This window comes from Acomys russatus, chromosome 1 (genome assembly GCF_903995435.1).
Source record: "Acomys russatus chromosome 1, mAcoRus1.1, whole genome shotgun sequence".
In the NCBI taxonomy this organism is placed as follows: Eukaryota; Metazoa; Chordata; class Mammalia; order Rodentia; family Muridae; genus Acomys; species Acomys russatus.
Genome location: NC_067137.1, coordinates 44,586,231 through 44,613,069, shown reverse-complemented (window position 1 = coordinate 44,613,069; position 26,839 = coordinate 44,586,231). Strand labels below are relative to the sequence as shown.

Here is a 26,839-nt window from a genome sequence, read left to right as displayed (position 1 = left end):
TACATACATATATACATATGTATATACGTATATATACACACATACACACATTCATAAATGTAACAACAATTAATGAAAAAAGAGGCCATAAACTAAGAGAGAGCAAGAAAGGTTTGGAGGAAGAAAAGAGGGAAATGATATAATTATATTATAATCCAAAATAAAAATTTGTAAGTAAGTATTTAAGAACTAAAACAATAACAACAACAACAACAACCACCACCACCACCAGCCTGAATACCTTAGTCTGATCCCCAGTGCCCACGTGGAAGGAGAGAGAAACTGACTCTCTCCAGTTGTGCTCTGACCTTCGTATGAATTCAGTGGCACATGTGTGAGGACACACATGCACATAAAGTAAATGAATTTCCAAGTGCAATATATATTTAAACTAGTTATTTAAGAATAATTTTTATAAGTGACTGTACTGGAAACCTCTCAAGGTTTCAACGTAGCCCTCAATATGCACCGGCCCTAGAAAATAAGCTCTAAATTCTGTGTGTCTTACACTGTGCCAGGTGATCATTTTCTTTGAAGGGTTTCTGGTTTTTTTCCCCCTGTAAGCACAGCACTTAATTTTTCTTAACCATAATAAAAACCATTTTCCCAACCATTTACCATCTGCTTCCCTTCAAGTAAGGAAATAAAACTATGAGAAAGACACAAATTAACTTTTTAAGAAGACCCGAGATATTCTAATGCATGTCATTTCACTCAAGTTATGCTTAAGACCCTTGCAGTCTGAGAAGGACCAACACATCACTTCCACCAGCCAAGCATGCACATACCTAAGGTCTTACCCCTGATCTCTACCAACTGGAATTCGAGAACCGGACAGACAGGTCCTCCTCTCCTGCACCTGACTTGACAGGAGTGCAGTTAGGTGGAGATTAAAATCCGCCCATTACCAGCGGTTGTACAGAACTGAAAAGCAGTCTCCCAGACCACACACGACACGCAGCATCTGAATACACCTTGACATCAAGTCACGACGGTTTGCTATTCTAGAAAGCAAAGTCTGTCTGGAACTCTCAGAAAGGTGTGTTGAATAGAAATTTCTCTCCCCCCTCGGGCTGTTGAAAAGCCGACTTGTTTACCCATGAAGACTCCCAACTGGAGTAAAGGGAAGGCAGAGGTTTGACAAGGGCAGAGTACACGGATCTTGTACCCTTTGGACAGAGACTAACAAGTTTTGAAGAGAAAGACAGCTAATAAGCAAGGTATACCTGTTGTCAAGAAAGGCCCAGCGGCTACGAGGGGTGCCTGCGGCAGAGGGTGTGAATGCCCACCACTAGTTACTCATTCACGAACTGCTAACTTTTTGGTCTCCTTGCTCAAGGTCCGTGTCACCTCCAGAATCTAGTCTAGTATTAAACTCCTAAGGGTTGGAAGAATTCTTCTGGAAGTCACTGAAGTGGATTAGAGTACAATCTCCTGGACTCTCCAGTTGCTGACGTTTGCTTTTCTGTTGTTACAACCAAAACCAACTTGGGAAAGGAAAGGGTTTATGTGGCTTACACTTCCAAGTCACAGTCTATCACTGAAGGACATCGGGACAAAAACTCAGGCTGGAACCTAGAGGCAGCACCTGAAGCCGAGACCTGGGAGGAGTGCTAACTTGATCCCTGTGGCTTTCTTCAGACCATCTGTCCACTGGGCACCACCCACTGTGAGCTGGGGCCACCCACACCAAGCACTAATCAGACAATGTCCCACAGAGCTGCCCACAGGTCAGTCAGAGAAAGGTGATTCCTCAACGGAGGATCATTCTTTCTAGTGGACTCCAGCTTGTGTCAACTACTAGACAAACTAACCAGCACGGCAGCCAGTTGGCAAGCAAATGAAATCTCAAATTCCAAAGCATTTGATTTGCAAACACAATATAAAAAAGTAGCAAAGAAAGGGAAGTCGAAGGAGGGGACAGAAAGAAAACGCCATTTGATCTCTAAGTCATGGTCTGGGCTGAGGCTACCTTGCTCTTGCTAGCATGAAGACTGGATGCTTGTGTGCTTTCTTTAATGGAAATGCAGTCTGGATTGTAATTTGGACAGCTTTTCAATCCTTGGTAGCTAAATACTTCAGCAATGGCCTGCAGCAATGGATTCCAAAAACCAATTCAGGATCTACGAAATTGGTAGTATTCACACGCTTTCTCACACCCCAACGGTCGGCAGGCTTAAAGCCAAGTCTGGACCAAAAAGCACTCCAGATCACCTGTACAAGCGCCCTGCGGACACTTACCATTCCTTCCACTTCTTCATGAAGCCCATCCACGGGGGCACACTCGCTGGCGTGGCCGTAGCAGAAGCAGTTCCCTCGGACCACCATGTCGTAAACGGCGTAATAGTACTTCTCTCTAATTTCCATGCGCGAGTCCAAAAGGTTATCTCCCAGTGTGTGTAGTTTCACAAACTTGATTCTCAAGTTGGTGATTTTTAATAGATCTGCAATGGTCACCAGGAGGAAAGGTCGAGTCAGACAAGCAAGCATGCTGTGCGGATTCTACGCTGTTTCTCTTTAGAGAGGGATGGGACAAATGACAGCGGCCTAAGTGCACTTCAGTCCTCTTGAATGTACTAGATAAGGGGTCTGAAGCTTAGCACAGTGCCACAGCCCCTGGAAGCAGGGAAGGCGACCACAGTCCCCTCAGATCAGTAAGAATGTCAGTTACAATCATGGTTGCACCTTTAATCCCAGCACTTGGGAGGCAGAGGCTGGAGGATCTCTGTGAGTTCGAGGCCAGCCTGGGCTATAAAGCGAGTCCAGAACAGCCAAGGCTACCGAGAGAAACCCTGTCTCAAAAAACCAACAACCGACCAACCATCATGGTTGCAGAGCCCACTGTACCTTGATGTAAAATACCACAATATCTTCTGGCTCCCACAGACATGGTTATCAAAGCCAGAAATCCTCTCAGGTGAAAAAGGCTTTATCCTGGCTGCCAATTTTAATCAAACAGGAGCAGATATGTGTTTATTTTTGAATGAGAAAACACTATCTGAAATTTTCTGCTACCTAAATCCAAGTTACAAGAACAGATTTAACATGAGAGAAAAACTACCTTTCTCCGGAAAGAATATTTCAACCAAGCTTAGCAAGTAGCCAAGAAGAGACTTGATACCCTATGAGAATATATAGGGGGACGTAATCCCCCTCAGGAACAGTCATAGGGGAGGGGAATAATGGGAAAATGGGGGGGGGGAGGAATGGGAGGATACAAGGGATGGGATAAACATTGAGATGTAACAAGAATAAAAAATAAATAAATAAAATATATTTGTTAAGAAAAAAAAAAAAAAAAAAAAAAACAATCCTTCCCTTTTCTCCCTCCACCCCCTTCCTAGTCTCCCCAACTCCCTCTCAAATTCATGGTCTCTTTCAAGCTAGTTTTAAGTAACATTGTAATCTACATGGTTTTGCAAAACATTTTCCTATTTATTAATTCAGTATAGCGACATGAGGACAAAGGGGCTTAGTTCTAGGTCTCCAAGCAAATCATTTTCCCTATACGTCAGTTTGTCTTTTTTGGTTTGGGTTTTCTTGGGGGTTGGGGTGGGGATTGTTTTTCCAAGACAGGGTTTTCCTGTTGGCTGTCCAGGACATGCTTTGCAAAGCAGGTTGGCCTTGAACTCACTGAGATCTGCCTGCCTCTGCCTCCCAAAAGTGCTGGGTTTAAAGGTGTGCGCCACCAAGTCCAGCTCAGTGTGTCTTCTTTTATCTTTCCTCTTTCTCCCTAGTCTGTAGGCCTAAACTTACTCTGGAAGCTAGGCTGTCAGTCACATGCTATATAATGAGACAGAGCAAGGGCCAGCTCTCAGCTCTCTGAATTCTGCAGTTGCCTGTCAGCTTTACTTTCTGCATATTTACAACTTAGGATACAAGACAAAACAGTAGAAGCCTAATGCATCACATAGTTTCAGACACCAAATGCAAAGGTTAGACAGTTGTAACACATGCACAGTTTACAGTGAAGACTACAGAAACGGCTGGGGCTGGAAAGGGAACATCCATGTGTTAAACTTAGGCTCTTTGTAAAAATCACATACAAAACAAAGACCCCACAATCTTGCACTGAATGGCGTCTGTGAATGGCAACATCTGCAAAGCTCTACTGCACACACACAGTTACTATTGACAAGAGGCCGAAACACAGACGTCAAGGGCAGCTGGAGTATTTAGAAACCCTTGAACTTCAAGGAGCCCTCAAAAGAGCAAACAGCTCCCCACTCTCTCCCGCCACACGGAGCAACAACAGAGCCTCAGGCTGCCTGCTCTTCTAAGAGGCACATCCCTTTGAAGTGAGTCTCCAAGGTCTCAACACGACAGAAATTCTGTTCCCTTGCTTACTAAATAAATCAAAGCATGAGTGGCTAACATGGGCACTTCCTAGAAATAGGTCTCCCAGATGCCACCGAACAGCAAGAGGCTAGGGAATTGACGTCGTGAATTGAGTGCATTCTTTGAGCCCCACACGTTCACTTGCAGAACAGATGAGTCTTGTTAGGGACTCCAGGGCTGTTTGTCCTGGAGCCCATGTGGACACCTTTCCCAATCAGATTTTGAGACCTAAAGGAACAGCCTCGTGGCTTGCTCAGAGACTGCACAGACATGCCATTAAATATTTGTTTTTACAATAGAAGGAATGAGTAAACTACAGACCCTGGAGAGTCTGGGCCACATTAAAATTAATTTGAGCTGGAAAGCGACTTTTTTGTCAACATCCTCTGGATTTCTTCCACTCTATTCTCCCATGTTACAAGCTTGGAGGTTCTATGAGACTGTGGTTAAAACTAGGGCTCTGCACAGCTGACAAAGACCCATAAGAACCAGCCCTGTCTCGCTCAACTGGATCAATTGCAGCCTCATAGCAAGGCAGAACAAGGGACGTTCTCCCTCTCTGTAACTCTGACTTTCACTGACAGGACCAGCTTTAGGCAGGAGTTAAGCTGCAGTTGTTGACAAGAGTTAGTGTCACCACCACCCATAGCTTTGTTGCACTGGACACTGGGCTGGTCACTTACGTGACTCCAACAACCCTCGGGTTGATATTTCCATCTCTAGTTGAAGATGTGGAAAGAGGAACTGGAAGTGTTTTTAAGTGGGTCACCAGGTCATGCAGCTGCATTATAACAGAATTAGAATCGAACCCTAGGTGTGACTTGAAAGTCAAAGAGTTTAATTAATGAACATTCTGTTTCCCGAAAGCAACATGCAATCCTGCAGTGACATAAACAATTGTTGAACAGTGGAAAGAGCGCTGGACTAATAACCTTTGACGGCTGAGCCACCTCTCCAGCCTCTGCACTAAGAACTGTATTGTGTGAGCCAAGATCAAGCTGCCATTTCATTGCCCCATCACCATCTGCGCGTTATCCAACTCTGCACTCGGGTCATTCATCTATCAATAGACCATACAGTCCTCACCTTACTACATACACTTGTCATGACTGGCAATTCTGATCTTCCTCGGTGTTCTGTGTCCCATCGCCTGTGGATAAGAGCCCTTGCCAAGAGTTTTAGCAGAGCACAGGCCACCTGGCCAGAGATGTTTCCGTATCTTCTGTGCTCTAGCAACAAGACTAATTATAGCAATGCACAGGAGTGCTATGCACAACCTCTGCATCTTATCTCTATTCCTGACCTTTGCAGATTAGAATGAGGACACAGTGACCTGTTCTAACTGTGCTAGTGTGGCTAGTCCTAGGAAGAGGGGCAGTTTTATAGCTAGGGTTACCAGGTTCATGCGAATAAAGGATGCTCAGTTAAATTCAAGTTGATGATAAGCCCTCATCTTTAGTGTAAGTAGGTCCCAAATAGCATATGATAAAAAAATTATACTAACTGTAAACATCGGACGGGACACCCTTGTACCAGTTACAAATGTTAATATGGGATATTTTTAAAAAAGAGCACATTATTTATCTGTCACTCAAATTTAACTGGGTATCATCTCACATTTTATACTGAGACTAACTGTGGCAATTGAACTGTGCTTCTTTTTTGAGAGTCTCTCCAGTGCTGCAGAGACGCTTCAGTGGTTAAAAGCACTGGCTAGTCTTCCAGAGGAACTGGGTTCTATTTCCAGGCCACATGGTGGCTCGTGACTGTCTGTAACTCCATTTCCAAGGGCTCTATCTGACGTCCTCGTCTGGCCTCCCAGAGCACCCCGCATGCACATAGTGCACACATATGCAGGCAACCCTTATATATACACACAGAATTAAAACTGAGGATCCTGCCTGCTGATTTCATTCAAGCAAAAGAACGAAATTTTATTAGAGCACCTATAATTGAGGGACGCTTTATTGCAGCAGCTTAAATCTGTACTCTAATTTATATACTGAGCAACAACAACGACAACAAAAATAGAGGGTGGTACGACCAGTAGGGCTATTGGGAGTTCTGCTGACAGTCAAAATGTGTTCCTTATCTGTGAAGCCTGACTTCTGGTCATTTGAAAAGCTAGCGGAGACTACAAAGAAAGGAAGAAAATGTCGTGGATTTAGGACTGAGGAGCAGGATATTGGGTAGCAGGGCTCCTGGGGCGGGTGACACCTGCTGCACGGGCGCTGTTTCCCACCCAGGTATTTATTTGACACCAAGCTTACTCTGTATCCTCGGGCTATAAGGATCTTCTATTTTGAAAGCAGGATCTAAAGCACGAAATATCACCTAGGAACAGATAACAGGGTTAGTATTTTTTGCAGTGACCAAAAAGCAAGCTGACACGCAGAACTGAAACAGAGAGGCATACAAACCTCTCCTTCTGTGGAGGGCTCAATGTCGGAATAGCGGGAGTCACAGATGATGTCATCCACTTTCTTCATGGGGCCAGTTGAAATGCCCGGGAATGAACTCTCACAGTCATAGGCGAAGTATCTGTACACGCCCCAAGTCTTCCCAAAGTCAGAAGACCGCTCTATCAGCATGGCAGCTGGACGGAATGTCTAAAAGCAGGAGAAAAGTCGCAGCTGATGTTTTTGATTGCTAATCTGTCCTTTTCAAAAAGTGTCTCTCGTTGTGTGCCTCAAAGCTCACTCCTGTGGTTGGTATTTCAGACTGCGGCTGGGCTGCGAGCACCACATGCTGTTCTGTGGCTGCTGTTCTTACAAGGAAACACTTCTCCCACCCGGTAGATCAGTGAGCTGTTTCTTTTTGGAAGCTGATCATAAACAGGCCTTTGTAGCAAATATATTTTGGCATGTTTAGCCACCATATCCATGACAGAACTAAATGTGAATGCTTGCTCTCTCTCACTTCTTTGTTTAACCATTCAATAGATGTATCAGATAGTGGCTTAAATAACACCCATACGCTACACACAGGCTAATAAGAAATATATCTGGGCATAAAACTTGAGTACAATATCAAAGACCACAGTACAGTCATATGACATATGAAAAACAAGCAGCTCATTCACAACAGCTGAAGATTAGCAATAGCCAACATGCCTACTGACTGGTAAAGAACAAAGTGTGAGGTGGGCGGTGGTAGTGCACGCCTTTAATCCCAGCACTCTGGAGGCAGAGACAGGTGGATCACTGTGAGTTTGAGGCCAGCCTGGTCTACAAAGTGAGTCTAGGACAGCCAAGGCTACCCAGAGAAACCCTGTCTCGAAAAACAAAAAAAAAAAAAAAACAAAAAACAAAAAACAAAACCAAAAAAACCAAAAAACAAAAAAAGAACAAAGAATGATAAATACAATAGAATATTATTCAGCGACAAAAGGAGGCGACTCCAGCTCCTTATAACATAACATAGAAGGACCTTAAAGGCATTGTACTAAGTGAAATAAACCATCTAAATTTTCAAATAATAGGCTGGGCGTGGTGGCACACACTTTTAATCCCACCACTGGGAGGCTGAGGCAGACAGATCTCTTTGAGTTCGAGGCCAGCCTGGTCTACAAAACAAGTCCAGGACTGCTAGGACTACTCAGAGAAACCCTGTCTCGAAAAACAAAAAAGAAAAACAAAACAAAACAAATCAAGCATTATGATTTCACTTATATGAAATACCTAGGATGTTAGGGGGAGACAGAAAGGAATCATGGGAAAGAGAAGTGGGACAACACTCATCAGACATGACATTAAATATGGAAGATGACAAGAAACAGAGAAACCAAAGAAAGATGAAGGTCTCGAACTCCAACAGTTATAACATGGACAGAGAGATATGAAGTCGAAGGTTCCGTTGTGACAGTACAATGTACTGAGTTACATCTGACCTAGTAGATCTTAGTGAGAAAGTAGAGAGGAAAGAATCACAAGGCCCCAAAGCATGGTGGCTGTTGAAAATGACATGGATGAGCCTCTAATGCTCGTCTGGGGCCGGACATGCATGGCACAGCATTCAGCTTTGCAACATAGATGTGGAAGGAGCCGCATTCAATTTCTCCAACAAAGCCAATAGCAAGAGAAAGAGAGGTCAGCACTCCAGGAAAATGCCTGAGAGGCCAGACACAGGAGAAGAGTGGCCGACCGTCACTTTTCCTTCCCTACTATGTGCTCCCGCGTGTATTTCCTCCTCATTAGCCAGTGGCCTCGCAGAAAAGGAAAAGGCAGGGGTGTCAGGGGAACAGGAAAAAGACAAAGCCCTCAAAACATGAAGATGATTTCAGGAGGGTGTGAGGGACAAAGTCAAGTGGAAATAAGAGAGAAAGTAGATGGACTCTAAAAGTAGGCCGTGGGCCGATGCTTCCCGCCCATGAACATGCTGTGTGCACTTTTTAAGAAGAGGAAGTCAGTGCCACGGAGGAAAATTAAAGGAAAGCTCAGTCAACCTAGAAAACAGAACTAAATAAATGTGAATTTCTGAATTAAATAAAACCACCTCTTGGCAGAAGCCCTTGCAGAGGGCTACTGTTGGGAATTGGCACAGTTCCGGGGACCTACATTCTAGCTTCCTGGAGAACCCCGATTGATGGATACAAAGTTACTTTTCCATCTATCCATAGGCAGATGAAAGCAATGATGTAGATGAAGAAGTTTAAAACAGAAAAATTAGAAATGCCTTTGGCCATCTGATCCTGATGTGACAGGTGTGTCGGCCTGGTCAATCCCACGAGGCCAAGCTCCCAACTGGGAAGCCTCCAGAAGGCTTGGGAGGGGCGCACTTAGTCTGATGGCTCTGTATCAAAAGGCAGCAGAGAAGAAACCCACAGAAGCCTGTCCTGGCTGTGCTTCCTTCTCTCTCACTTCTGGAAACTTCTAAATCCCAAGGGCCATTGGCCAGTCATCCAATTTCCTGTGGCGTTAAGCTCCTGGAGACCAGAACAACACACTTCACCTAAAGGACAGAAAGCCCTGGCCCCCCCAGCCCCTGCCCCCCTGCGCCCCAGCCCCTGCCCCCTGGGCCCCTGCTGCCCAGCCCCTGTCCCCCAACCCCCCAGCCCCTGCCCCCCTGTCCCCCAGCCCCTGCCCCCCTGTCCCCCAGCCCCTGCCCCCTTCCAGCTTAGTCATCAACCTTCTCCGGCCCCATATTGCTACACAGGGGCTGCTGAACGCACAACAAACACAATAGACTGGAAACATCTGCCTATAACAAAAACATACTGGCACGTGCACATAAATGAGTTTTTCTGAGTCTAAGAAAACCCAACCCACCTAATAACCAGCCATCTCCAGAGCCAGCTTCGTGGAGAACAAACAATGAGTTCTCCATCTTTGTCCCTGCTTCTGCTTCTTTTTCACTGACAGTGCTTCTGAGGAGATGCGGGTCTTCCTAAGGACTTAGACTTCTAGGCTGTTGTGGGCTCAGCCCTTTCCTGACCCTGGCCTGCGTCCAGTCTAAAGCCTCCTAGCGGCCCTTCCCAGAAAGTAAGGCTGCCTTCTCTCCTCAGTGGTTCTCAAAGCAGCGAGGGCAAAGGGTAGTGGAGTGTGAAAGCAAGTGCGCATATAAAAAGGTGTCCCAGCCGGGGCGTGGTAGCACACGCCTTTTTTTTTTTTTTTTTTAAATTTTTCAAATCATTTTATTAAAGCAATCAGACCCACTCCCCACTGTCACCAAACAGGAATGCACCAACCCAACTCCACTTATGTAAAATTCTAGAAAATGCAGGGTAACTCATAGTAAGAACCACTCAGAGGCTTCCTGAGGCCAGGGCTGGATGGAAAAATTTCCAATCCTCATTAGGAAACATAGGGGAAGGATGGCTATCCTTGTCATGACTAAAGTGAGGGTTTCCATAGGTAAGTATCGTGTTTTAAATGTATCAAGTTGTAGTCGTTAAATAGGTGCAGTTTATCTATATCAATCATTTTGCAATAAGGCTACTGAGCACACGCCTTTAATCCCAACACTCGAGAGGTAGAGTCAGGTGGATCGCTGTGAGTTCAAGGCCAGCCTGGTCTACACTGCAAGTCCAGGACAGCCAAGGCTAAACAAAGAAACCCCTGTCTCAAAAAAAAAAAAAAAAAAAAAAAAAAAAAAAAAAAAAAAAAAGTGTCCCAAGAGCAAGTAAAGCTTCTGAAGTTTGAAAATTTAAAATACTATATAATCCAAAACTTAAAAAAACAAAAACATAACAACAAAAACCCCAGGGTCTGGCTACATACCCTAGTCTAGCCTGGAAGTTGCTATACAGATCAGGCTGGCCTTGAGCTCACTGAGAACCCAACTGCTGGAGTGCGGGGCTTGTGCCACTGTGCCATGTTTCCCGCACTCCACTGAGGAATGTAAACTTTATAGGCAGTATGGAGCCGGAGCCGGAGCCACTTCTGACTTCTCTGTTCTTCCCTCACCACCCTGAGCTTGAAGCAAATGGATGCAGTACTTAAGGAACAAGCCAACGATCCCGCGAAGGCACACTGCTCTCAGACTGTTTCATCCACCAAGAGTGGGTTTCCTCTCTCTCCCCTCTGAAACCTTTCTCATCTCTCCTGGCCCAGGTCAAGGGCAGTCCTGGTCCTGCCCGCCACCCCCAGGTCAAGGACAGTGCTGGTCATTCCCTCCCCCACCACCGCCATAGGCAGTCCTGGTCCTGCCCCCTCTCCCCCAGGTCAAGAGCAATCCTGTTGTTTGTTGTGTCCCTGTCAGTCTGTCCCCCATCTGTCATGTTTGTTGTCCCTGAAGGAAGCTGCTAAGCAGGAAGATAAACAACTCAAAACAGCTTCAGAAAGTCCCTGAAACTGACCAGATTCTCTAGGCCTCAATAAAAGCTGAGAATCCCTCTCAGAGGGAAGAAGCCAAGCTGAAAGAAAAGCTCTCAGACAAGACCAGCTGCCAGACCAGCAGAAGTTAGCTGAGCTGCCTGGGTTTAGATTAATGGAAGCATCTGGAAACTGCCACCCTCCAACCTGTTGAACTGCCTGTAGACCGACCATGTGGTGTGTGCGCTCCAGGTTTCCTAGCTCGTGAGTTGTTACCTATGCAGCTGTCTGCTGTCTCTGCTCCTGTTAACTGGTAATTGTTACTTCATTCTATAACTCCAATAAAACACATTGGTTCATCAAGCTCAACTTTGGTAGCATCCGTATTTTGGTCTGTAGTGGGTCCCCTACAGGGGATGCGCAGATGAGTGTGTTTTTGTCTCCCCAGTTGAAGTTCTGTCACAATACAAGCATGCTAGTGTTAATGTCACCATTTTCTGTTAACGTATGATGAAGGGACTCTAGTGTGCCAAGCATGGCTCTGGCAGGCCTTGCCCTTCCCCCATTCCCTCTGCCTTGCAAAACTATTAAGATTGCATTCCTAAAGCCAGACCCCAAGGTCCATTCCTTTATTTGGCCACTTCCTCCTCCTGAGGAGGACAAAAAGGTCCAGCTATCAAAAGTATTGAAGTCAAGCAATCAAAAACCCTTTTGGCTACCTAATTAACATGCCCAATTAAACACCTTATCCTAACATGGGGCTTCCCCTTCTACCTTTATAAATTGCCATTTGCCTATGGGCCACACCTATCTCCTCTCTATCTAGAGATAGTCCTTTGTCCCTTCGGGACAAATATCCCTGTCCCTTTTCCCTTGTCCTCTACCTCCTGTCTTTGTCTTTTATTCTCTGCCCTTTGTCCCCCTGGGGAAAATAAATCTTCTTTTTGCTGAGAACTTGGTCTTCGGGGTCCTGAACCAAACCCAATCCCTTCATAGAGCATTTACAGAAAGTGTCACGTTCCCAAATATGCCAGCTCAGGAAGATGCCCCCTGCTCCCGGAGCACCGGGGCACCCATGCCACCTTATGATACAGCCATTTTCCTTCTCAATTTACAGCGACTAAGCCAAAGTTCCAGCCAGGACATAAGGCAGGAAGGGGCTGAACAAATTCACACCCAACTCTACCCCTACACCCTACCCCATGGGTTCTGCTGTCTCACAGAAGCTTGAACCTGAAGGACGAACCTCCCTTCCGCTGAAGTGAACGCGTCTCACTGCCTTTCTCAGCCTAACCTTTAGCACCTAGGTGTAGAATAACATTTCATCTCTGGCTCACTGTAGTCCCTTGAATTCGACCACAGAATATGGACTCAAAGGACTTTGGACATAAATGAACTCAGAGCCATCATGTATGCGAAGCAGATGTTCTCTCAAAAGTAAGACAGTGCCACAAACATCAATGAAGAGGACTATGGCTATCTTAAAGGTCATGCAGCATGAAGATGAGATCCTCAGGTGAGGCTGAGCTTGAATGTAACCACTAAGGCTGAGTGTGACTCATGAAAGGATAAAGTTGGCAGCAAGGGGTCCTGATAAGCTAGTAATAGCCCTTATCCAACCACTTTCAGTATTAGGTGTCACCATTAACCTTCCTGCCCCAGCAGTCACAGTGGGTCATTTGGGGGACAGGAAAGGGGTGAGGTGCACAGGCCTGGGAACCACGGACCGGATGCCCCTGCTAGCTACTTTCTGACTGCGACACCTGCCCTTGTTCCTTGGCTTCTCAGACTTGAGGACCAGACAGAAGTGAGACTTGCGTGGCTCCTTGCCAACGAGGTAAACTGATCCCCGGCCGCTTTTTCCTAACCTATGAGGATGCCAATGAGGCCCCCAACTCCACCTGAAAACTACTCAGAAGTGATTTCAATCTGGGGAGCAGTAAGTCAGTTATGAGTGTTGTATGTGCCAATGTGTGCTTTAAGCCATGTGAAGCCTGTCATTTCCAGGCGGCAGCCGCTTAGGAAACAAAGGCACTTTGTACAGTGGCATGCCCTAGTCCTACAGTCATTTTACATCTTGAAAAGAGAAAAAAAAAAAAATCTGCCTTTAGGAAGGCATGTGTGCTTCTTTGGGAACTGTAAAACTCCTCCCACAATGTTTGCAAAATCTTGGAACCTAAGATTTAAGACATACTTCCTCTTCAGTTACCAAATTCAGCATTAAAGCATAAACATGAAGGATCAGAGATGCGCTCTGCAAATGTCTTACTGTGGTTTGGGCGGGAGCCCAACACTGCCTTTCTCTATGGGAGAAATAAATCTCTAATTAAACGTTTATAGATGAATTACCTTGGGATGGAGGCACTACTTACTGACATGAAGACAGTATGTGTGAAGGGTAGTTATTCACGTCCCTGTTTTAAAAGCTCCTCAATTACCCCCAATGTATAACAACAATAACATTTAAGTTGTCCTTTAGGCCAACTCCCAATAAACACTGTTTCTGAATGTGGAAATCACAGTGCTCTGGGGCCTGCATGTGGGAAAGGCAGGGGCTGCTTACCTTGAAAGTCATTATGAGATGAGTGAAATGGAATTCCGCTTCCAAATCCAGTTGGATAGTTACATTCTCCACACCTACAGGTTTTTAAAGCAATAAAGGAAATGGTGAGACCAGTGGGGGAATGTCTCTGAACAGCTGACCCTCAGTCTTTAAGCTCCTCCAACAAATCTCCCCTGTGTCTTAAAGCTGGAGTTGAAGCTACTAATGGGGTCCTTTGTACTTGTGTTAGCAGTGCGGTGCAAGTCAGAGCGATTCTTTAGTGTTCCGTAAGTCACTCCAGAGTTCCGCTTACTGGATTTGTTCACTGCTCCAAACACAGGGCAGAAGGCCCTTCAATGAATGGTTAGGAAGCCATAACCGCTACCCCAACCCTCTAAGCCAAATGCCCCCCACCCCAAACACACACTTCCAGTGCACAGTAGGGGGGTCAGTTTGCAGAGACACAGCAGAAACATAAATACTACTTTCTTCCCTAAGTGACAGCAAAGAAAGCAGGTGAGCGTCACATATGTTAGTACATGTCAGCTCAGAAAAACTCATTCTTGATGGAAGCTACCTTTGGCTGCGTGTCTATGCCTCAAAAACAACACCAAGAGGCAAAAAAACAGTCAGATAAATAAACCTGTCCCTGAACAAACACAAACCTCTTCCCTTGGTTGGGGGGTGGAGGGGAGATGGGAGTGGGGGTGGGGAGCCTGAACAAACAAGCTAGCCTCTATACGAAGCATAGTGCCCTGAGGGTCAGAGACCCACTCGAACACACTAAAAAAGCCACTGGCATTCCAGGGATAAGAAGTGCCTCCCTCAAGGCCCTAGAGACCTCTGAGATTGCCCCCTGCTGGGTTCAGAGGACTGTTCTGTAGTCCCAGGAAGAAGATGCCTTCAGGGTCCATCCTCCCAAGCAATGAAGTCTTAAACACAGGAAGACAGGAATGTGTCAGAATGAATCATGTTACAGCTGGTATATTTTCAGGAAGTCAGCGGGACCTTTTGAAATAAACTCGCCTGCTGGAAAATGGCCAAGTCGACCGAGGGGGAAAAGTGGTCACTGGAACGGATGTGAGTTAGTTGGAATGTTAAAGAAAAACACCATAATCATAGCAATGAGCCTTATCTAATTCACTGGAAAGAACCATCTTACAGAACTACCCTGGGCACTTTGAGTGAAATATTAGCTAAGCAACTCTATGTACATTTCTCCTCTTCGAGGCTTTGAAAACCTGTGATATTTGTGCAGAATTAAGAGATAACGAAATGATGTAAAGTACAAAGGAAGATCCATAACAAAAGGACTCTCACAGCGCATGGATCCCTAAAGCCCATTTCATTCAAATCCGCAGCCTGATAAAGTAGGGTGGTCTGGGCTTTTCCTCTTGATATGAGAAGAAAAGAAAAATCAGAAGAGAAGAGAACAAGATTATTTTACATTGTATCTGATTTGTCAGCTCCGAGAACAGATCCCCTGGGCAAAGTGAGTTAAGGCACTGTGCATTCCAGGCCAGTCCCTGAACCTGCGCATTTAAGATGCAACCTCACCCGTTAACCACTCAGCTCCCGCAGAACACACAGAACGGAGATAGAGAAAGAGTCTTCCATTGTGAACTATCAGGCAACAGAGATGACGAGGCACAGTAACAATCAGTGACTTTCCAGACACCACGCCCATCTATCTAATCTCATCTCTCTATGACAGAGCTCTCTCAGGCCCCAATGTTTGCAAATCTTTCCAGCATTTGGGATCTTTTGTTGCCCTCAATGCTACCAAAACGAATGAACTCCTGACATCGTTAAGAAAAGCTTTTAGCCACATTAAGAACTATTTTACCATTTCTTAACTAAAATGGGGGGCCGTCCATCTCCCAATGTCCAGGAAGCGTTGTATTTCTACTTCATTGCAGAGGTCGCGCAGAGCATGGGAGGTCAGGAAGAGGTCCTGGACTCTGCTCAGTAAAAGGTTTATGCTGTTTCTGCAGCCCTGTCCTCTGTGACTCAGATGGGTAGAATTTCTTTCACACAGAGCTACCTACCAACCAGTGTATTCCCTTGTAAAAAGTACCCACTCTGACAAGTTAACTATCCATTTTCTGAAGGCTCCTCTCCCTCTCTCTCCCCCACCCCCTCACTCTATATCTATCTCTCTATTTCAAGCAAGTCTGTAACCAATAGAATTCTCAAGACTGACAAGTAAACAAGCAACCTTCCCTAGAAACCAAGTCCTTCTAGAAAACCTGCAATTCATAGCCAGTTACTGAAAGCCATAAAGAAATTTTGCATAGCAGGGATAAATGACAGGTGCTGCGGGCTCCTAAGAACTCTGAAGAGATGCAATGAAAAGATCTAGCTACTTCTAGGTATATGGCCAAGCTTAGGTTCACTCCTGCAAGAACTCCTTCTATAATTTTTAAAAAATTATTTAATGAGGCCAAGCATGCCTCATTACACCTATAATCTCAATACCTAGGAGGGTTTCGAATGTGAAACCCATCTGTGCTTCATACAAAGCAACAGGGTGTTCAAAACAAAATAAAATAAATCTAAGATCTAATATTACATAGTTAACTAACCAATACACCAACCCTACCTTTATTCCCTACATTTCATACAGCTTTGGTTTTATAGCAACATTAACATATTTGATTGATTGATTAGGCTGCATTCCCAACACTGATAACAAGGAGACCTGCTGACAGTCTGCACAGTCGTGTCACAATGCTCGTATCACAAAATCTTCTGTAGTTGGAAAGTGAGGAAAGGGCTGTGAGTTTTTCTTACCCACCCCCTTTCTTGAAAGCTGGTAACAACAACAACAAAAAAAAGGTGCTATGTTCTGTGGAAGGCATGAGGTATGCAGTCTGACTCCTTCCAGCACACACCCACTCCCAGAAGCCCCCTCAGTGTGAGGCCCATGAAAACTCCTTTGGTCTAGCATCAAACAGGACACAAGCTTCAGGAAGGCGTGTCAGATCTGACCAAGCTCCAGACAGTAGTTCCGTCAGGGGCTCTAATCAGAGGCCCAAGACGCCAGTCACAGTCACAGATACCCATACGAACTTCTTCCCACAGCAGTCACGTACCATTTTCGGATTGCCACCAAATCTTAAGGCGGTTTGGAGCAAATGTGGTGACCACATTTTCAATGAGATGGCTGTCAGGGTTGAGGGTCTCATGATAAGGATCTTGGGAATTACACATGAAGCACTTCTTGTCCTCCTAAAAACACAACAGTTTCATGAGTCTATGAACCAATTTCATTTAAAAAAAAAAATCATTAAGGGGGCTGGAGAGGTGGCTCAGTGGTTAGGAGCACTGGCTGCTCTTTCACAGGACCCAGGTTCAATTCTCAGCACCCACATAGCAGCTCACAACTGTCTTTAATTTCAGTTCCAGAGGATCTGACACCCTTATACAGACATACATGTAAGCAAAACACCAATGTACATAAAATAAGAACAAATAAATCATAAAAAAAAATTAAGTACACAGGACAAAAACTAAACAACCCTCTTTAGGAAAGCTGAATGTGGAAAATTACCCAATGAATGCCATATTCCTCACTTTAAAACTTATTGAACTATCTAAAATGCTCTGGAAAATTATTTCCTCCTTTCTTGCAAACTTAAGATCAAGAGTAAAACGGGGCATTGTTTCCATAATCCATGAATTTAATCAAATTTAAGTTTCTAGGCTTAACTTGTTGTTGCTGTTGGTGTTTTGTTTTATTTTTTTCAGACAGGGTTTCTCTATGTAGCCCTGGCTGTCCTGGACTCCTTTGTAGACCAGGCTGGCCTCAAACTCACAGAAATCTGCCTGCCTCCGCCTCCCAGAGTGCTGGGATTACAGGTGTGCACTACCGTACCCCAATTAGGCTTAAATCTTAATCTCAGTTATGTAGTTTACTCAGAAGTAAAACGCAGAAGAGGTATTGTTCAGTTTTTGCTGACATAATGCAAACTGAAAATGAAACAAAAACAAATATAAACAACAACAAAAACCAAACAAACAACAAAACAAAACCAACTCAGTTAGCCTACTTTTCTAAAGCCTACATGAAACAGAAACCATATGAGGCAAAAGTATCCTGAGAGGCCTTGGGAGCCAGAGGGCCACAGTCTTAGTTTCTCCTTTGTCCAAGGTAGGGAGACGATGAGCAGGCTAACCTGAAAACTGCTCAGTACCTGGGGCAGGAAGACCTATGGTGGGATCACTCTAAACTGAGGGTATTTCTGAGAACCTCAAATGGACAGAAACTAGAATGAAGACAGACTTTAGTTTCCATAGAAGTAAATTAATTTCTTGTTTTCTTTTTTCTAAATGGCAGCCACAACCACCTGGGGGTCAGATGGCTTTTCTTCACGCATGTCCCAGTCAACCACAAACAGAATAGTCAAAGACTTCCTTTCCCATATGGAGCTTGGCTCTGTGCCTACATTTTCTAGTGTACAGATTATTTGTACATCTAAAAATATGTTAAGACTGAAGTACCTACAGACAAATACACATCTTATAATCAGAATTTGGTCAAAAGTGATATAACATCAACACAGACTATACTTTTACATTGGTATTTATTTAAAGAACTTCTTGCCAAATTGATGTGAAGTGAGGGGGCACAGGGAGGGGATAGGGGTCCTGGAGCAATCAGGGCAGAGCTGCAAAGGGATCAGGAAGTGCAGTTCTCTGCTTTCATTTTACACCCATCAGCGTTTGAGAACGAGAAGACGGCCTTGAGATGTGAAGGATGCTCTCTACAGCGTTACAGCCAACCATATAAACCAAGGAATTTGGCTTTTCTTGTTTTTTTTTTTTTTTTTTAAAGTGCAGTTTTCACTCTGGACAAAGCTGATCTCAGAATCTGGTGATTCACTGACAGAGCACCCTGACTCTGAAGTAAATGTTAGCAAGACGAGTTTAGATGAAATTGAAATGCTAAGATTAGACAAGGCAACGTTAATTGCCTTCATTAGCTTGTAGTCAAGGAAACTAGTACTGAAGAACAATTACCAGAACTACAAAAAAAAAAAAAAAAAAAGTTTAATTATAGCCTCCCTTCTAATCAGGAGGAAGCAGTCTAGACAGCTCTGTGCAAACCTGGAAGCAAATGAGTGGAATCCGCTTTGCCACACTGTGACTCCATTTTACTACACGTGCTGAGCAAATCGCAGGTCACCCACAAGCGTGGGTGGACTGAGAGGGCTCTGCATGCAAGTTGCCAAGCGTGTGAGACTAACACCTTCTGTTACTGTCAGAGGCCCCACTCCATTTCTAGCCTCTTTTTAATTTTTCCTGGGGAAGGGAGGGTAGGGCAGTGTTTGGGGGGTAGGGGATAGGGGTAAGACTGAGAAAAAAATACTCTCCCTCAGGATACTATATGGTATGGGCTGTTTTTTTTTTTTTTTTTTTTTTTTTTTAACATTAGCTTATATAAATACAACTCGTGAAATCTAAAACTCTGAGTCCACTTTTAGAAGCATATACAGCTCAGAAATTTCATTCTGCTCTTCCACCGTCATGATGCCGGTGACAACCAGGTCATTTCTCACTAAGGAAGGTGTGTCTGTCTGATCCTGACTGACTCATCTTGAAAGGTTTCATGGCTTGGAGCATCCTTATACTCAAGTGAAAGACGGGAAACCCAACACCACGGGATCAGTAGACAAAGAAGAGGTCTGAACCATCTTCAACACACAGTTTCAAAAAGGCTCGAGCAAACACCACCAACAACAAAGCAAGACACGCAGGACCCTACAGGGCACAGGACAAAGGGCCAAACTCGCCAGCAGCCCGGGCTTCCCCTACTGATGGTGGTAGGTGGTATAGCAGGAAGTGTTTGGCGGATGCAACTGTGCAAACTGAGATTGGGACGACAGGATGAGCTCCTGCCTAATCCCAGGGCTCTCCACGGGTTCCTTGTACTTCCTATCTGGATTGAGAGCAGGATGTGCAGTCTCCTGGGCATGCCCCTTTGATCGCCAGTTGGAGGAGGAGGAGGGGGAGGAGGAGGGGGAGGAGGAGGAGGACGAGGAGGAGGAGGAGGAGGAGGAGGAGGAGGCAGCCCTCAGTGTGTTCACCAGCATGACCTGGCCTCACCTGTAGGTGGCTGACAATACAGTAAGGCTCTGGTTTGTGCAGTCCGCATGTCGAGGTCACTGAGAGCTTTTGAGCTCGGCCGATGAGAAGGTCGCCCGTGGCAGGGTAGCAGCTGCCTTCAGCGCAGCCATAGCTGAACTCCGGTTCCTGAGCGCACACTTGGGTGCCCCACAGGGCTACAGGAGAGAAGAGCGACAAGGTGAGGTGGGGGGGGGGGGTGGAGGAAGAAAAGCAAGAGACAAGGCAGAGCAAAAGAAAAACAGCAGGAGGGGCAGACTGAGAGGATTCAGAAGAAAGGAGAATACATAGAAAAACACAGTGGAGAGATAAGCACAGAAAAGGCCTGGAAAGCCGGGACAAGGAGAAAAAAGGGCGAGGAAACCCAAACACGCCACTAGGTTTGACCAGCAGTCAGCTGAGCGCATCACTGAGGAAATCCACCCGACTCTTTTGTCTATTCCGATCCGCCCTACCGGAGCAAAGCCTCTGCGCTAAAGGTGGACGATGTGACCAGGCCACTTAGACGTGCCTGGACCAGGGCGCAGTGAGGTTGACCCTGCCACGCGCTGCACACCCGCTTGTGAGAACCCGCGTGCACATGGCAGTGCGCGCATCCTCAGTGTGAGAAATTTGTAGGCGCGGGGTCACAAAAATGTGTGTACGTGCACGCACCAGGGTCACAGGCGATCGCGCCGGGGGGTGGCACTGAGTTTGCCACAGAAGCCGATTCCCTAAGCTAAAGGCGGCTGGTGTGTCTCTGCAGCTCCATAGTGGCTACAGCGCTTCGCCATTCCAGCAAAGCACCCGGCCCAGCTGTTCATGATGCCATCCCGACACAAACAAGGATGGTTAATTAAATCCACATGGCCCCAATCTGTTCCCAGACGAAGCCTGCTTTGGGTCCCGACACTTCTGGGCGTAATGGGTTTTTTCGAGGACCTTCCTCTGCCTGCCCAGCCACGCCAGAGAGACTGCCTTCCGCGGTTGGTTAACATGCTAACTGGTAGAGGGTGGCAAGCCCGGGAGCGATCGCCGGGGAAGCCCGCAGGAGCGGGAGCTCTGCGCGCAGAACTCAGGGGATGCGGGTCCGCGGAGCTCCGCGTGAGCGGTCCCCGGCCACCTCCGACGCGAAAGCGGTGGCAACCGGATCCCATGGCACGTTTTCCAACCGGTCAGTCTCTCTCTCCCGATCCCCCAAGGCTCCCTTCAAAGCAGGGGCAAACCGGTTTGGGGGTTTTCTTCCCTAATGCCTAAGCATGCCCCTCCCCCCAGCCCTTAGCCTGAGTTACCTAGGGCACCGAAGGCGAACACCTGGAGCAGCCCCATGTTCAGCCTCTGCAGCCGAGGGGACGCGGCACGGGGAAAAGGACGCAGCAGGCAAACTGCCTGCCTTTTCTTCGTGTCTTCCTTTCTGGAGAGGTAGAAGGGGAGAAAGGCAAATGTTGAGAGAGAGGAGAGGGGCCCTTCCATTTCCTGCCGCTCCCACGGAAGCGGGGGCTGGGCCCAGGAAGGGGTCAAGTCGCTCAGCTACTTTGTTCTCCCACGGCGGGGCGAGCGTTCTAGCCGCTCCTGGCAGCCCACCGGCCCAAAGAAGGGAATTAGAAAGTTTCGCCTAGGGAGGAACCGAGGGAGGCGCCTCTGCTCATGCGCACACGGAGAGCGGGGACGGAGGGGGCGGGAGGCAGCAAGTTGGCTGGGGGTGGGGGTTGAGGTCTACGTCCCACCTCCCCAGGCGCCTCTTCTGTTTTAAGGCAGACTCTGCAGCCGCTGGAGGACTTTGGTGCTAGAGTTCCTTTGGTGCTAGGTCCACTTCTGGGCGCGCTTCCCGAGCGGGGCCCGTTGGGAAGAGATGGATGGGTTGGGGCGGGTCCTGGAGGTAGGAGTTCAGATCGGCTAGCAAAGGGGTCCGGTAGGACCTACCACAGACTCATACATTTACGTTTGTAAGAAGTGAGTCACGAAGTGTGCCCAAGGCTAGGAACTCTGGCAACTAGAGCTGGGGGTGGAAAGGTGGGTTGGGTTAAGCCCTTAGAAAGAGTGTCGACCTGTCCGGTTCTTAGGCACTTGAGCTTCCATAAGCATCTTTACACCACATCTCAGGATCAAAGCGCCAGAGCTTTGCGTTCCTGCTTCATGTATGGTGTCTTTGTATTTCATAGGAAGGACACGACTGGCACATTCTTTGCGCCCGAATTTATTGAGGACGCACCTATAGTCTCTGCTACCCAGGATGTCACGGCTCTCAATTATCTTCTATTCAAACACACAAGAAATGACAGCCTACGTGAACCAAAGGAATTTCTTCAATACCCTTTTTTCACCTCCCGGTGGAAGGCTTGGCACTGACAGGAAGCTGGAGATTTTTCATGAGACACCCTTCTCCACACTGCAAACAGAATCCAAACGAGGGCTCCAGGGAAGCTTCTTATAGCACTGCATGGTTAAGTGTGTGTGTGTGTGTGTGTGTGTGTGTGTGTGTGTGTGTGTGTGTGTGTGTGTGTGTGTGTGTGTCCCTGTTTTAAAAGGAGAAAGATGTTGGGGATCAAACCCCAAACCTTTCTAAGAGCCCAGTTCCGTTGCCTTAACGCTTTCTTTAATCCCCTTCCTGGAGAAGTGTGCCTGGAAGGAGGGGCGCTTTAGTTAATTGTTAGACCAGTCAGATTTGATTGTTTTCCAGCCATTTCAAGGAAAAGGGATTATGTGGCTGATTGGTCAGTTTTTAACTTAGCTGAAATGAAATTGGGTCTTGGAAAGTTTATAATCATTAGGCCATAGAATAAGCTGCTCTCCGAATTTAGAAATGTGTGTTAATTATTCACCAAATCAGCACCTGCCCTGCTGCGGTTTCTCCAAGATCTGTGCCCTCCGGTGCATGGAATCCTCAAGGGCTGGCTGCACAGTCTGCAGGGCACTAAGAGTACTCTACTATTGAAAGGGATGTCTATAGACATTCAGGAAAAAACTAAAATAAAGTGCAAGCCTCTCTTCTCCTTGCTCAGCTTTCAGAGCCCTGGACCAAAGTTTTGCATTAGTTTTCTTCTACCCAAGTTGCAAGCACCATCCAGCTCCTTTGCTGCACTGGCAGGCAAGTCCTCCCAGCCACCTGCCCCATCAATGTCCTCTCTCTTTGTAAAAGTATTAGTCACCTTCAGCACTCCTCAAGAGCCTGGCTGCTCTCCTGACCACCTCGTTCACACGAGTCAATTTAACATTACTTAAAAAAAAAAAAAAGTTGTATGTGATACATGTGCATGCGTACAGGCTGTCACGTGAGGTCTGGTGTCTTTCTCAGCTTATCTCTCCTTATTTGTTGAGACAGCGTTTCATTGAATCTGGAGCTCACTGATCCCACCTGGCACTTTTCCTCCTCTTATCTCCTAAGAATAACATGTTCACATAAAACCCTGCTGTATCTCTTTCATCTTAATTAGTAGTGAAAGGAGTCCTGACTTTACCTAACACACCTCCTGTCCTCCATACCTTCCTCTCTGCAGCCTGGGCTCTTTCCATCTCACAGCCCCTCTTTCTCCTCACCACAATCCTGCCGGCTTCCGTCGCCACCATAGTTGTTCGCGTGTTCAGCTGAAGGCACTGCAGCGCAGCGCGCTACACATAGCTACGCACACCCTGTGGTCCTCCGTGACCTCTTAGGGCCATTATGCTTCGCATGATGACACCCTTCCTCTTTGAGACTCCTTCAGTCCTGGCTTCTGGGACACAGTTCTGAGTGTTTCTCACTGCATCTGACACGTTTCCATCTATCTCTCTTGACTGACTCTGATCCGTCAAGCACCGGTGTTCCCGATGGTTGTACTGTCATCGTTGTTTCCCCTCCACACACATTCATTCGCATGCAAGGGCTCCACCAACTGCCCTTGTCTTCCTCTTCTCTGGATCCACATCTGCACCCGTGTCGGACTCAGAATTTTCTAGCAGGCCACCAAGTAGCTCCACTTTTGCTGACGAATAGGTACATAAAATTCATGCAAAACGGGCCTCGTCTTTCCACCCACCCTTAGGACAAGATGAGTTATTTCTCATTTGGATCATTGCTGCTATGTTCACCCCTTACCTCCAGACGGGAGCCCGGGGATAGCCCTGGCATGATGAGCAGGGCACAAGTGTAAAACTATTGTTAATAATGACAGCAACAGCAGAACACTAACCTGGCACAGGGCTCTCTTGAGTGTAACTGTGGAGTGACTTGTCAGTGAAGCCAGCCCAGCTTGTGATCGCGGACACATCTCTTTCAGCTACTCCTTTGACCCAATCGTGAGGTTTTGCTCTGATTTCCTAGCCTCTAGCTGCCATGCCCCACCCTCACCCCTGTCACAATTTCCTCTTTATTTACAATCGAGTCCTGTTGGGACACATAATTAAATAAATAAAAGATGAGCACCACATGTTTGTCATGCTTACTTTGCACTTTATTTTTCGCCTCCACACTGGTTCTCTGGACAGTAGGGGCAGGAGTGCTGGAGTCAGAGAAGAGGGGCACCCTCTTGCCTTGTTCTCAACTCACCCCTTGTCCTTCTTATTTCCAGGACCTGTCCTCTCCGGTCAGCTCCTCCCCAGGACTCCCAGGAGCCCTCAGAGGCTCAGTGTTGAACATATTATTCTTGTGTTCAACAGTTATAGTGTGTATCTGTATGACTGTATTCCTGGGCCCTCTCTGATTACTTAGTTGCACTTCCGCCAGTCCCTCTTCCAACATTAGGCCTGCCACAGCATATATGACACAATGCCGTAACTATGCGCTTATACGCTTATCTCTCCCAGGAGACAATGAGGCAAGTATAACATTCTCCCCACACCACCCCTTCCCCCACCCCTGCACTGACACCGGCTTAGCATACCACCCACTATAGGTACTCAGGAAATAGTTTTTGAATCAAAGCTAAGACTAGTCTCTGTTTCAGAACCAACCTTAATTCACATATGTCTGCCTTCTAGTTACCCAGTATGACTTTGTTTCCAGCTGGAGGTAATCACTACCCAGATGAGTTCGGTTTAGGAATACTTACAAATGTTACACCTGAACAAATTCTTGCAGCTTATTATTCTTATAGAACTTCCTGGATTTCTGAAAACGTGGCAAGCTCAGGAGGAGCAGTTGTCTTGCTAGTAAGCCTGCTCAGGGCTTCCCTCTGCCTGGCAACAGGATCGCTCATGCTGGAGGGCTCTCTGATTTGCAATGGCAGGTGGGATGGCAAATTATTGGCTATTATGTCTCGAAGAATATGGGGCAGTTATCTCCTGGAGGCGTTTATTATTTCCACTTGAAAAACTTCCACCCAGAACCATTTTCAAGGTCATTCTCATTTCACAGTCTTTACATGCCGGGTTTGTGTCTCATTTTACATTCTGATTAACAGTGAGGCCTCAAGGATTTTGCATTCAAGACTTTGATCTTTAGATCGGAAAACCTGACTGTTTACACAAGCTTGTTCTCAAGAAAAGTATTGGATTTTTGCTGCTTTGAAAGCCTCTCTCTCTCTCTCTCTCTCTCACACACACACACACACACACACACACACACACACACACACACACATGCTTTGGTCTGCTTTTAGAAGAAAATAATATGAAAAAAATCATACTTTCTCTGGTTAAGGAGAAAAAACTAACCAACACTGCCTGAACTTAGCTCATTTCAGGAATACCGAATTTCACTTGCAAACCAATTCTTCTTCTAGTGAATTGAAGTTCCTACAACGTCCTTGGTTCCTGAATGCATTACAGGTTTGGAAGGCAGCAGTTGGGTGTCTAGAGACCTTCGTGCATACCCCTTGAACTGTCTTGAATGAGAGCATCTTCCATAAGCTTAGGTATTTGAACACTTGGTCCCCAGTTGATAGCCGTGTTTGGGGGGGGGGGAGGTTAGGAAGTATAGCCTTGCTGGAGGAAATGCATCACTAGGGATGGGCTTTGAGATTTCACAGCCCCGCCCCATTTCCAGACCCCTCTCTCTGCTTCCTGACTGGGTTTGATGTGACTTTTCAGCTTTCCTGATCCTGCTGCCATGTCTGCTGCTTGCTGCATACTTCCCCCTCCCCACCATGGCAAACTCTTAGCCCCCTGGATCTTTAAGCCAAAATAAACGGGTTTTTTTCCTCTGAGTTATATTGGTCATGGTATTTTATCACAGCAACAGAAAAGTAACTACTGTGCCCCTTCTATTCTTTGCAGATCAGTACTCCACAGTTTTGTACTAAATGGCCCTGTCCATGGGAACTCTTTGAAGGCAATGCCTGTATTTTGTCCAACTTTGTATTCCCAGCAGGGAAGGGTTTCTAGTGTATTATAGATATTGAATATCATTTGTTGGATGAATACATAAAATTCAATAGCCTCTCCCGCCCCCCCCCCCCCCCAACTGCTTAGAGATCACACAGGCCCACTACTGTCACCCTCTATCATATGGAAACTGTAGACAGGGGTCATGGCACGCAGTGCCTTAGACTTTATAATAGAACTGTTGTTGTGCTTGTTTAAATCGAGTCTCTATTGCTCTGGTAGCTTCCCTTGGATTGCCTTGAGGGACTAGTCCTCAACCCAAATGTTCCAGTGGTGTTCAGCCATTACCACCTTCCTCCTTCCAGTGATTGGCTCAGAGGTGGCTGTGAAACTCACATTTTCCAGCTACAGTGACTCTGAATTGTGTGTGTGTGTGTGTGTGTGTGTGTGTGTGTGTGTACATTCCTAGAAAGAAACTCTCTCTTAGTTCCTGTAACCTAGAGTGCTGGGGCTGACAGCCTACAATGGTGGAAGCCGCTTGAGCTTGGAGTGAACATAGAAGACAGTGGAAGGTATATCTCACCTTGCTGTGTCATGATTCAGCTGTACTGGAAGCCAGATGTCTTCCCTGAGCTGGTTAGTATTTTTGGAGTATTCCACAGTGAGGAATAAATGTGGTCTTAAGATTTGGGCCGCTTCCTTTCACTCCAACAGAGCACAGTTTACAGTGTCTGAAGCTGCGAGCCTTTACCAACACTTCCCTACCAGTGGTTACTCATCTACAGAGCATTGCAAAGGACGCGCCCCCATGGAGAGTGCCCTGGTCTGGTACTGGATTGCTTTATACCAGTCACTAAAGTGG

The 26,839-nt window shown here is 46.3% G+C and overlaps 1 protein-coding gene across 1 annotated transcript in view; it reads right to left on the bottom strand.

The window, feature by feature from the left end:
* Lamb1 (laminin subunit beta 1) overlaps positions 1–21,385 on the bottom strand; it is a 70,301-nt gene extending 48,916 nt beyond the window's left edge. The window contains exons 1-7 of the mRNA XM_051144565.1: positions 21,030–21,385; positions 19,741–19,916; positions 16,728–16,863; positions 13,654–13,727; positions 6,759–6,947; positions 6,609–6,672; positions 2,242–2,444 (exon numbers count right to left, since the gene is read on the bottom strand). Of these exons, the coding sequence (XP_051000522.1) occupies positions 2,242–2,444; positions 6,609–6,672; positions 6,759–6,947; positions 13,654–13,727; positions 16,728–16,863; positions 19,741–19,916; positions 21,030–21,210 (1,023 nt within the window). The 5' untranslated portion in view covers positions 21,211–21,385. The remainder of the gene's footprint in view (positions 1–2,241; positions 2,445–6,608; positions 6,673–6,758; positions 6,948–13,653; positions 13,728–16,727; positions 16,864–19,740; positions 19,917–21,029) is intronic.
* Positions 21,386–26,839: the final 5,454 nt, after the last annotated feature.